We start from the raw sequence: 13,405 nt of genomic DNA on the forward strand, positions 1-13,405 counted from the left end.
CATAAATTGCAATGGTGCTTCTTGTATTAATCACGTGTTCCCGCTCCTTTCTTTTTCTGAATATCTTCCATAGCTGTAACTTACACAAGTTACAAAAAAACACCACCGCCTGTACCTCCTCGAACCACCTCTAAGCCACTAATCTCAGTTACAGCACAGAGCAGCACAGAATCAACCCAGGATGCCTATCACGATAGCCGGACTCAGAGGATCTCCCCGTGGCCTCAGGACAGTCGAGGGATGTACAACTCCACAGACAGTCTGGACAGCAACAAGGCTATGAACCTCGCCATGGAAACTGCCGCTGCACAACGCCACCTGTCGGAGGGCCAGGGCGCCTCGGTACGCACCAGCGACAAGGCCATCCTTGTGACAAAAGCTGAGGAGTTCCTGAAGAGTCGGCGCTCGTCTATAGGGATTCAGGTAGCCTACCGTGAGCATCTGTGCTGTGACGAGTTGCTCGTCTCCACTCCATAAATAGCTCCAAATGAGTCATTTGGCTCCAGCAGCTCCTAATAACCTGAGCAACAATCCCAGGCTGCTTAGCATTAATTGTAATTCACATCATGGCTATGTAGCCATGCAGAAAAGGGTTCGGCCAATGTGCAGTGCCTGGAAATGAATGAATGAGTGAGTGAGTGAGTGAGTGAGTGAGTGAGTGAGTGAGTGAGTGAGTGAATGAATGAATGAATATATCTCCAGGCAAGTTACCCTGATATGAAAATTATACTGCTCAGCCACAGGTGAACAGTACGTCCACCTCTCTCTCTCTCCCTCTGTCTCTCTCTCAGTTCAGAATCTTTTATAGAGACTTCTGCCAGCAGTAAAGTTACTGACTACTGTCAACAATTCCTAATTTTTTGACCTGGAAAGAAAGGTCCTGGCTTAAGCGATTTGTTCTTCCCTATTTCACCTCCAGAGGAAGAACACTGCATTGCATTGTGCTTCCTTAATGGTGGGGTTTTAAGTATATAGCCATTGTAGGATGGTATTTAAAGGATATTTGCTGTGTAAATAGCCAGAAATGAAGCGATGGGTGAAAAGAGAACAGGACTTGCAACATTGCTCTCCTCACACCCCTTCATTGGTTAAGGAAAAGAGGACACATTGAAATGTGCACAGTGAGGGAATATTCCATGGTTTCTTTGAAAACATCTCTCTGCACAAACTGTTACACACCAGGTTTGACCTACCAAATCATTGACATAAGGGCAGATTTCACACAAGGAGGTATTTAAATGAGTGCTTCCCCTTCTTAAAACTTGGGATGATAATGTCCCCATGTTAAGACTGTGCAAACCCATTTTGCATGCTTGAATTAAGGCTCAGGATGCTATTCAGCACAAAATAGTAATGTGCTAGATTCAGGGCTGATTCACTGAGTGTGCTAAACCTAGGGAATGGCGTTCTTACTAAAAGTTGGATCCCACTTATAGTACTCAGTTCCTTATATAGTAGGACCTGCAACACCACATTGCAATGTCTTCACCTTCTAACCTCAGTATTTCTGTGAAGGAAGGTTTGGCTACAGATGTGGCAACACTCAAGACCTATGTATACCTAAGGATATGGGTTCATTCCAGGAACTGAACATGTTAATCCACATTCTAGAACATAAAGGACGTTTACAAAGCAGCTGTATGGTTTCAGCTGATTGGTCACTGAAAGGCTATAGAAAATAATTAATAAATTAAAGACCATCCGGGTTACCTACGTAAAGATTCGAGGTCTTCAGAAGAAGGAAAAGGGGGATAGCCCTTGATTCTGCAAAATAAACATGCACCCAAAATATTAGATACAGGTTAAGCTCCTTCAGGTTTTATTTTGTTTCTCATGGCAATATGGCAGCATGGTGAATGCTGAATTTGCATGCAGCTCTCCGGATAGTTCAAGCATCTTTGCTTTGTCTTATGGAATGGAGAGAGGTGGTTGCCCTGATGAAAACCCATGCTCATTAAGTGAACAACTGTCCCTTTTAAACAAAAGCCATTCTGCCAACAATAATTATTGCCGGATTTAAAGAGATGCCATGAAAGCACCATGATTATATATGTCTCATTTAAAAGAGATCTTCTAAAAGCAGTTTTGCACTAAACGTTCCAGGGGTTCATTTTAGCCAAAGTCCTAGGCCTATAAAATGCCACTGGGTTTAGATAGAAATCTATCTCTTTACCTCGGTGAGGTGACTTTGCTACAACTAATGTATGGAGTGCAATTTAGCATAAACATAAAATGGTCAGGTCAGCTATTTCCTGTATGCTTAGGCAGTAATTAAGCGTGGAGCTGTAACGATTCATGCTGCAGTAGCCTGCAATGGAGTTTCATTTTTTGTTTTTAAAGAAGGAGTGCTTTGACAGAAAATCATGAAAAGCTCAGAAGACTGTTTGATACTTTGGATTTTCAGACAGTACATTCGTTCCCATTGAGACTTCCTTCCTCAAACAGGGAAGATGCTGATGGCCGTTCTCATGTTTTGTGTGGTTCCTGGGTCCAAAACTGTGATCAGACCAATACCTCCTGCCCATTGCTTTTTACACAATAAAGATGTTCTTGTGTCATAATTTAATACTTTTTCTCCCCCCTCAACACACCTTTTAATGTGATGCTTTTTGCAAGAGCAATATCTGTCTTTCTATTAGCTGATTTGGTTTTGTGGACTTACAAAATCTGTAAATATATTTGTCCAGCAGTTTACACAAATAGAGTTGAATCTCTATAGCAACAAAGCATCTGATGTTCAGCCCCTTTGGCTTGCTTTCAAGTGCAGCAAATTGCAAACATTATTTGCAAAAGGTATAGATTTAAAAAAGGAAAGGAAAGGAATGTTTGTAGTAGGACAAAGACTTACAGCCATTCCATGGGGGAATCCCTGTGAGAATACAGCACTTACAAAACTAAATATATAAAATCAGCTATATTATTTAATTACACATAAATAACTTGTGCAGTTCAAACCCTTTATAGCTGTGCCACTTGTGAAAGAAAATATATTTTGCCATAGCTACTGCCATGGTTACAATAAATAAACAAAGTGTGACTTTTAATGTTTACAATATACAAATCATCTTTATCATAAACCTGGTTGGTCTCCAATGAAGACTGCATTTAAAACACCTGAGAAAATGGCTTTATTTACATAATTATCAGATTAATAATATCACTAGCTTCTTATCAGAGAACTGTGCAGTGACACTGCAGTGCATCTGTATTTCCATTTGTAGCAGAAGTGTTAATTACAGATTATTTAAAAAGTCATATGCCAGCTTCTAAACCAACAGTTGCAATATGCGATATGCAGCTTAAACTATGCCAATAAGCTGATGTGATGCTGTGCATTTTAACTTTTTGGTGCTGCAGGTGAAAATCGCCTACTCTATCTATTAGGAATTTCATACAGAGCAGTTCCAGAACCAAGATTTTTGGAGCAATAAACAATCATGCATTCTGTATTCAAGTCAAAGAACCTCCTCCGAATCCAAGCTACACATTAACTAACTGAGCTTTTTCTCCACAATCCCTATTTTCTGTTTAATTTCAAATTTATCTCAGATAAACTTCTCAAATTATCTGGCAGCTAGAAACCACTGTGTTTCCCCACAACAGGGTTTCAGTATACGAAGGGGTACACAGATCTCTAAACAGGACGTGTAAAAGGGAGCCGCTATTGCTCTAGGTGCATATGAACTGCATGTGTTTAATGGTTGTGCATCTCTCCTTTACATCATACGCATTTATTCTAGGAAATGTTGCTTCTGACTTTGCAGCTGTCATATAAAGTTGGGAATAGCTTTTGTTGCTGCCATGGTCCGTGACCTTAATATTTCATAATAACTCTCTCTCACACACACACACACACACACACACACACACACAGCCAGCAGGGCCCCATATCAACAGGAGTAGGTTCCGAGCCTCCCAGCAGATGCCTGAAAATTACAGGCATCGGTATACACTATATACTGTGTGTATACATTTCTTTTTTTCACCATTTCATGGATAGAAGGTTTGCTCTTTCCATACATCCTAGCAACCTTAGAGTTACATCAAGAATTTTCACTTAAAAGAAGCACTTTCCATCTTCTCTTTGGCACTATATGATTAAATTTTACACCTTCACTATATGACTTCTCTTTTGAACTGAGGTCAACCATGGTTAAGTAAAAAAGTGGTAACTGAACTAGCAGATACGGGTTCTTGCTGTGTGCATGTATATTCCATAATTTAACGAACCAGTGCTTCCATGGTCTTTTAAAACTAGAGATCTTTGCATATGGAAGTTTGCTCTATGCAAAACAACAAGCTGCATTGAATGCTTCCTTATTTTATTCCACTTGATAATGATCTGAGCAATATCAAGGACAAAGGATGGATTCATACCACTACTTTGCCATTTGAGTTTGCCACAGCATGCCTAAGGCTCGTGTGGTATGAGACTGTTTAAAAGTCATCATGATTTTGAATTTTGAATTCAAAATAAACCAGGTTGAGGAAAGCTAATTTACTCTTCACAATTTCTGGACTATAACTTCCATCCATGTTGTCTGGGACTGATAGGAGCCCTAAAATCTGCAGGACAACTGGTTGGACAAAGCTTTGGCAGACACTCTTATTCTGAGTGTGGCTCAAATGGGTAGGGTAGCAAGGAATCAACTGCACAATACCTTTACAAGAAGAGAGATCAAGCCATTGGTACTGGTATCAGATTAATATTTAGATACATATTCAGTTTATTATATTCATGAGCATGTCATTACCAATAAAGTTATTTTGTAAAGTTACAAGGTGGATAATAAGGTGCATTTTTGACGGATCTGATCCAATGGGATGAAATTTTTTTTTCACAGCTAATTAGAACTTTGTCATCCCTTACATTTTCTTACTTTATTTCTTAATTTGTTAACTAAATAGTGAATGTATTAGTTCATTCAGCTACCAGTTCAGCTACCTAAGGTGTCGAAGTATATCAGTTTGGACACAAGAAATCCAAGTGCTGGTCTTCAGTGTGAAACCCACTGAGTAGCCTTAGTTATGTCATTCTCCCTCATCAAGATGTGTCTACCGGGATTAATGTGAGGAGAAAACATTCTCTGAACATTGCTTAAGGAAGATATTACCAGTGTAAAAATTATAAACACGACATTCTTTCCTGAGATTTCTATCTTGCTTCATTTTCATATTAGCTGGGGTCAATAATGCATTTTCAGATTTTTTTTTTCCCTAGGAACCAAGCAAAATGATTAAAGCTTCCAATGATAAATTATATCCTGTCAGTTCATGAACCCCTTTTAATAATCTTGCCAAAGGACAGATATATTATTACAATTCTACCAACAATACATTAAATGTATTATTATGGTACCGTGTCACCTTTATAAGTCTGATCATTCACAGTATGTTTTCCCTGTCTTAATGGTGTTAAATAACTGTGTTGGTAATCTTTCATACTAGCAGAAATAGAATATAGTGGATTTCCAGGAAAAATATGTATACACCTTTCTTTTATCGTTGCACTGTCCAGTATCAGTGGGAATTCTTGAAGTTGAACCCCAAAATGTATGGAGTGCACTAATTTGGGAAAGGCTGTAATATACCATAATAATGCAAAGGAACACCCATCCATTCTCCTTTTTCACGTAGTCAGATATTTCTGTAGCCGCATCCTTTCTTTCACCATAGCCAGGCTTTCGCCTAACTCTGTGCTAGGGAGAAAGGTTTCCCTCACTTCACAGCTCCATCTCAGGAGCTAACAGGAGATTGTAAGGGGAAGGTCAGCCAGCCAGATAGTAACAATAATCTCTACTGTACAATATGTCAAATATATGCATGCCTTTCTTATAAAGGTAAAGTTTCAGATACAGTTTTTTTGGCTGAATCCATGGATAAGATGGACAGGCATAAATTACAGCCTCCAATGCCATTCCGTTCTCTTCCTACCCATAAGAGAAGGATCCACCACCTGTATTCTAGTTTTAGAAATGCCTAATGAATGTTTTGGCTAAATTTTATGCCAAGTAATTATTATATGAATTTGAAGTGTGATTACAAATTGTGGAGGGGAAGGGGGACTGATACACCAGAAAGATTTCAAATAAGCCTGTGTGCAGATGGCTTCCCAAATTTGTGACAGAAAAAAGGGGGGGCACAGGGAAATGAATTTCCCATACTGTTTTTGGAGGTAGGGCTCACCATTAATAATGAGTGTAGCACAGCTTCTTACTTTTCTCTCCAAGGGTTTGTGTTGGCAGGTTGGTCATCATTTTGTACCGTTACTTCAGGGCATTGCATGGTGCAGAAAGTAGGGGAGATATGTTGAAGGTATCCACCACAAAAAATGGTGCATTAAATTCTTCACTGGACTTCTGTTTTGGTGTAAGAAAAAAAATCTCTCAAATTTCTTGTCAAATGGCTTCTGAGGAATTTGGATCCAGTCTGGTTATTCTTCAGGATTATTATCTTCCTAATGCTAAATTTCTGGTAGTTGTACCTAATGTAGATGCCTCCTCCCCTCCTTCCCTGCATGTTCTGTAGTGCGTGAGAGGTGGGGGCAGTGCTGTGACTATCTCTAGGGAAGTCGTATCAGATCTGCACCAAAACCTGTCCTCCAGGCTCCCAACAGTTTTTTTCTGCTATGAAGGGGCAACTGGTATGTTGCCTCCTTCTCAGGCAACTTCAGGCCTCCTTTCAGTGCTTACCTTTTCCTTGCAAGGTGCTGAGTGTGCTGGGTGCTTCTCGTTTCCCTACTCCTGCACGCCCCTCTATCACTCTGTAGTCTCCTCAGCTAATCATGCCTCCTGATCTGGAAAAGCCCCAAGTGGGGAGTTACCTTAAGATATCTGCCCCTGGATTTTGACTGAACTGCAGACCACTGGAGAGATGCCTGTACATTGAAAGACACGGCACTGACACGCTCCCCTCAGCCACCTTGCAAGTGAGGGCATCCAATCAGAATTTCTCTGAAATTTTCCTCTCCTTTGGACTTGTTTTCCCCAAAGCAAGTGATTTTCTGTCAAGTAGAAGGCAAAGGACCCAAATGGTGGAAGAAATTTTCAGCACACATTTGTTTAATTCAGACTACTCTGCTGCAGATAATTGTTTTGACCTTGCATATTATGTACTGAACAAGTATGGAATTGTAAATAAGTTGTATAGCATTTGTAGATTTTAAAAAGCCTTTGATTCCTTCGATAGAGATCATGACAGTAACTCCCTAATCCAGATTAACAGTTTACTGAACACAGCATCTAGGGGAATAGCACGATCCAACTGTAAAATAGATGTGATCTGAACTACTTTGATTCGGACACTCTGAAGTGTTATTTTATACTATTGTTATTGCAGAATTGATCATGATTTTTCCCCTGTGTTCATACAAAGTAAAACCTCACCTCTTTCTACGTGGAAAGTAAAAGCTCCTATTTCCATTGTTTGTTTGTTTGTTTGGATTTTGTTCTTCCCTCTTCACTGCCCAGATTTATTTTTCTGAACTTGGCATTAAAATATTTGCTTTGCCAAATTGCATAGAAAATCCTCATTTGGCATTGGTTTCTGCTTCCAGGCCTGGCAAGCAAATGAAAGGTATTAAAATGTGGAAGTAATCACTGGGGTATTTAGTCGGTGTCAGCATTGGCAAGCTGCACAAAATGATAACTATGTCTCTTGTATTGGTTTTCTGGCACCAAGAATTTAACATTCAGAACTTTTGAAATATTAATTAAAATTCAATTTTAATCAGCTACTTCAATGCTGGAAATTCCTGTGGTGATGAGGTTTCTGGCAGATCCTCTCTGCTCTCCTCTCTACTGACCTCCATGTGTTCATGGGCTTTGTGTGCACAGATCCTGTACATGGACAGGTTGTACATATGTAGGTTTTTGCCATGTGAGTGGAAACCATGAGTTGGATCCAAACTTGACCTCAGTGGTTCTGATGCTCCTGGAGAAAGTGGGTGGACTCGATATTTTCTTCAACTTCCCCTTCCCCATTCAGGCTCCAGAGCCAGCTCCCACACTATTACAGGAGGCAGGCGGACTCAGGAGATAGAACTGGAAGCTTCAGGGAGAAAAAGGAATCAGAAAATAAAAATGCTGTCCTACTCCCTTTTGCTGGTGGAAAGCCTCCAAAGGATCACATTTCTCTCTGCAAACCGAAGCAGCCCTTCCATTCACTGAGGGGGAAATCTGGATACAGCAGCCTTAGGTGCACCTCCTTGCCAGTAATTTGCATGGAAATTGACATAACACCCTTATCAATAAAAATGCTTGTGCCTAGATAGCTAGACACAAGGAGACAATATAACATTAATTTAATTCTGTGGAGTAGTAATTATCTGGATCTTCACTGTTCACTTCTGCAGATTTATCTTTTGTGTTGAACTAGGTGGAAACAGCCACTGATTCAGATACGGAGAGCAGAGGCTTACGGGAATATCATTCAGTTGGAGTGCAAGTGGAGGATGATAAACGGTATGTCAGACAAAGTCACCCCCCCCCGCCGCCCAAAACTTTGTCTGTGTTTCTCTGTGTGTGTACATATGGTATGATGTATGTACGCTCATGCACAGACATGTGTGTATTCTAATGTTTGTCTTGAATTGCTGCAGACCATGCACAACCTTTTTCCACCCCACCCCTTATTTTAGCCAAAGATTTATATTTCATTTATTTGACTTTATTTACTTCAGTGACAGCATGAATAACTGCAGCATTTGCAAGATATTCCAGGTCACTTCAAAATGATTTGGGCGGGCGGGGGGCGATACTGTGGGAACAAATCAATATATGCTTCCGAGTGTGATTTCAATGATTTTCATTCATATCTTTCTTTGGATCAATAGTAACAGTCTGTCCTGTGTGGGCTGTGCTTCATCCTTCTGCTTCATTCAAGTCATCATGTTTATTTTTATTAACATTTCTGAATTATCAACAGCAGCAGTCAGCCAGAATGGCCACAGAGCAGAATGAATCATTGTCTATAGAATATTTTTGTCAACATATGAATGTATATGTTCTTTTCCATTCCTCCATAGGCATGGACGGTTTAAGCGCTCGAACAGTGTCACAGCCGCTGTTCAAGCGGACCTAGAACTTGAAGGATTTCCAGGACACATAACAATGGAAGATAAAGGACTTCAGTTTGGTGGCTCTTTCCAACGGCATTCGGAACCCAGCACCCCCACTCAGTATGGTGCAGTAAGAACTGTACGGACACAGGGCCTGTTCAGTTACAGAGAAGATTATAGGACCCCGGTAGACACCTCCAACCTCCCACCACCTGAGCCCTGGCTAGAACCAGCTATTGAGGCAGTTGAAACTGGACGGATGTCTCCATGTCGAAGAGACGGGTCTTGGTTTATGAAGTTACTACATACTGAGACTAAGAGGATGGAAGGTTGGTGTAAAGAGATGGAGAGAGAAGCAGAAGAAAATGATCTTTCTGAAGAAAGTAAGAACATGCCTATATATCTCAAGCCTCCATTTTTAATTTTATTTCAAACATCTTATTTAAAATTTATAAAATATTTAATATATGTATAGTTTTTATATTGTCGCTATGCTAACTAGGTAAGACATCAGCTAAGATGATGCTTATTAAAGTAAATGCATTTTATTTTGTAGCTGGAGTAAAAAGAGTAAGCTTCTAGTAAGGGATATTATCTGAGGCATCGAAATCTGTGTGCACCAACATGATGCACCTTTCCAGGATTCCTCTTGCCTGCAAATATATATCTTAGGACTGTGGAAATTGTAATTCAATGAGGTATCAGTGTAAAATAGTTAATTAATATAAAGCACACACCAGTGATTTTTGAATATAAAGAAGAATCATATATAATCCTAACAAATATAAAATACGATTACCTGATCTAGGTGAGATAGAAATAGAATATGGTGTGTGAAGTTTTAGATTTTTTTTCTTCCTTTTTTCTTTCTTTTAATGTTAGCTTCACTGATGTAGCATCTAGTTTTTTAAAAAAGGAACAGGTTCTGCTTTGTGCTGGGAAAACAGCAAATGTTGAGTTGTCTATAAGGGGGTCAATTTCACAGGTAATATTGGTCTCCACTCTTTCCATGTAAAACCTCACAGGGCACCAGGCTCCAAAGGAAAAGTACAGGAAATGAGAACATGTTTCTAACAGTCTTGCTCCTAAAAGCTGTGGGAAAACTCCTTTATGCAAGGAGTTTCCTCCATCAGTGGAAAAACTTTTGGATGCAATCCATTGGTCAACATGCAAGCCTAGTCAAAACTTGTGAAGTTAGATTCCACCAAGATGTGCTCTGAAATTTGCAGTGACCCATAATCATTTCTTATTACTTTGGTTTTTTAAAAAACACAATCAGTCCGCAAGAAAAAAATGTTCTCTCACCATTTTTAAAATTACTAAAAGACATCCAGAATTGATGTAGTTTGTTTGCTTATTTTACTTCCTGAAGGAATGCAATAATTACAACATATTTTAAGAAAAGGTATCTTAGGGAAATGGTTATTAATTTTATCTTTTTAATTAACTATTAGGCTGTGAGGACTCATGTGCAGAATCTGTTATCAGCATTCCAAAAATTTCAGTACTTGCCTGAAGATCAGTAGAGCATAACCCAAAGAATATAAGAATTTTGGGCAAATCAATGGAGCTATGGAAATCTGCTCAACCCTAATCTAGTTTCAGTTGAACTATCTATTTTTTTCCTTTTGTATGTGGGTATTTGCATTACTTCTGTTCTGTAATATTGTTGCTGTTACATGCTTTCAAGTCATCTCCAATTTATGGCGACCCTATGAATGAATGCCTTCCAAAACATCCTGTCTATGACCACCTTGCTCAGCTTTTATAAACTCAAGACTGTGGCTTCCTTTATGGAATGGATGCATCTCATAGTTGGTCTTCTGCCTTTGACTTTCCCTAGCATTTTCATCTTCTCCAGGGAGTTTTGCTTTCTTGTGATGTTGCATACAATAACGTCTGCCACATATAACCAGAAAACATAAGAATTCCATTGCTGTTCTGCAATGTAACCCTGTCCATGTTTACTTAGACTTGACTCCCATTGTGTTCAGTGTGGCTCACTACCAATAAAATGTACATTGAACTGCCGCTGAAGTTCAGAAAATTATTATCTCAGAAGCAAGACTTATTAAAGAAACTGTAAACTCATCTGTAGGGAAATAAATTGATGCAGCAGCTGAATTCATTTAAGCTTGTTAAATCTATCAGATGAAAAACTTGTTTTCCTTGGGGGAAGGGTTTTTTTTATCACATATGGTCTGATACATTTGTACCAGGATATGACAGTTATATCCTAGCCCAAAATAACAAAGAGTCTTGTAACATCTTAAAGGCTAAGAGATATATTGTAGTCCCTTTATTGTCATTTGCTATGACAGACTCTGGATTTTGTCACAGCTTGAAATGCATCCTGATCGACATACATGATATGAATATTCCTTGATGAAAGCAAGTTATTTTGGCTTGAGGCAACTCTGTCCAACTGCCTCCATTTTCTATGGTGAAATACAGTTTCCAGTAGGTTTTACAGGGGAATCTGTATATTTAAAATGTCAGTTCTTGCTCATCTCTATATATTAATGTAGCCTAAGCAGATCTTCTCAAAGATATAACTAGATTATATTTACAGGATAGTACTTTGATGCTGTTTCCTTTCTATGATTTATTCCTACCAATAACAGTTTAGTCAAAGCAGAAATATGTTTTGGAAGACCAGGCTGCTCTCTGTGAATGCAGATTTGTACAATGACTGGGTTCATGCCTGTCAAAGGCGGGAGTCTTATTCCTCCCTGTGTTATGTGCTGGAATACCTCCAGCAGGGATTGAGAGAAAAGCAGGTGTGGGTAGGATGTAAAGCAACCCTGATGAATCTGAACCTTTCAGGCTCATTAATGGCAACCCATCATGATGATTTACCATGATGGGTTGTCATCACATGCAAAACCACCGAATGAGTTTCCAAAGTTCCATACATGTGTCCCAGTGACACCAGTGAAGCTTTCTCTGCATTGTGTAGTTAATTCACCTTTGGTCATGAACATATGTTATGCATTATTTGAAGCCAATAGTTTCCAAAATTTTTGAAACTCACAACATTTGACTCACTGTGGTCTAAGTCATTTGGGTGATAAGTGTGGCTCACAATTCCTTGAACAGTTGGGCATTTAAGGTACCATATTGTGAGGCACAGGACATTAACATCTCATGGTATTTTTTGGCAAGGGTTGAGTGGATTTCCAAAATGTATATCCAGGATGTTGGAAGTGGAAGCATTGTCAGTCTCGCAGCAGACACTATTCATACCTCAGAGAATACTTTGGCTGGATCAGACTAAAGAACCATCCAGTACAGCTTTATGGACCTGATATTAACTTACCAGACACCTCTGGGCCATTCACAAACATGGTGATTATAACAGTGCCTTAGTATTTGTTCCTGGTGAATGAGGTATTCTGGTTCTGTACAAGTCATTTTCACTTGACTAGCACAGATAATAATTACCAATAGCCGCCATGTTTTGTTGTTGTAGCTAGTCGTGTCCAACCCATCATGACCCCATGGACAACGTTCCTCCAGGCCTTCCTGTCCTCCACCATCCCCCAGAGTCCACTTAAGCTCACACCAACTGCTTCAGTGACTCCATCTAGCCACCTCATCCTCTGCCATCCCCTTCTTCTTTTGCCATCTATTCTTTCCAGCATTAGGCTCTTCTCCAGGGAGTCCTTCTCATTAGGTGACCAAAATATTTGAGTTTCATCTTCAGTATCTGGCCTTCTAAAGAGCAGTCAAGGTTGATCTCCTCTAGGACTGACCGGATTGATTGCCTTGCGGTCCAAGGGACTCGCAGGAGTCTCCTCCAGCACCACAATTCAAAGGCCTCAATCCTTATGGTCCAGCTTTCACAGCCATACATTGCAACTGGGAAAACCATAGCCTTGACAATACGCACTTTTGTTGGCAGAGTGATGTCTCTGCTTTTTAGTATGCTGTCTAGATTTGTCATAGCTTTCCTCCCCAGGAGCAAGCGTCTTTTAATTTCTTGGCTGCAGTCCCTGTCTGCGGTGATCTTGGAGCTCAGGAAAATAAAATCTGTCACTACCGCCATTTCTTCCCCATCTATTTGCCAGGAAGTGAGAGGACCGGATGCCATGATCTTAGTTTTCTTAATGTTGAGTTTCAAGCCAACTTTTGCACTCTCCTCCTTCACCTGCATCAAGAGGCTGTTTAGTTCCTCTTCACTTTCTGCCATTAGAGTGGCATCATCTGCATATCTGAGGTTGTTGATATTTCTCCCAGCAATCCTAATTCCAACTGGTGATTCATCTAGCCCCTCCTTTCTCATGATGTGCTCTGCATATAAGTTAAATAGGCAGGGCAACAGTATACAGCCTTGCCGAACTCCTA

General features: G+C 39.8%; 1 protein-coding gene across 1 annotated transcript in view; it reads left to right on the forward strand.

Annotated features, from left to right (window-relative positions):
• Positions 1–13,405, forward strand: part of DLGAP2 (DLG associated protein 2) — a 377,632-nt gene that overhangs the window by 347,252 nt on the left and 16,975 nt on the right. Inside the window, exons 8-10 of the mRNA XM_044419196.1 lie at positions 74–423; positions 8,377–8,462; positions 9,026–9,441. Coding sequence (XP_044275131.1) covers positions 74–423; positions 8,377–8,462; positions 9,026–9,441 — 852 coding nt within the window. The remainder of the gene's footprint in view (positions 1–73; positions 424–8,376; positions 8,463–9,025; positions 9,442–13,405) is intronic.

This window comes from Varanus komodoensis, unplaced genomic scaffold (genome assembly GCF_004798865.1).
Source record: "Varanus komodoensis strain SLA01 unplaced genomic scaffold, ASM479886v1 scaffold10, whole genome shotgun sequence".
In the NCBI taxonomy this organism is placed as follows: domain Eukaryota; kingdom Metazoa; phylum Chordata; class Lepidosauria; order Squamata; family Varanidae; genus Varanus; species Varanus komodoensis.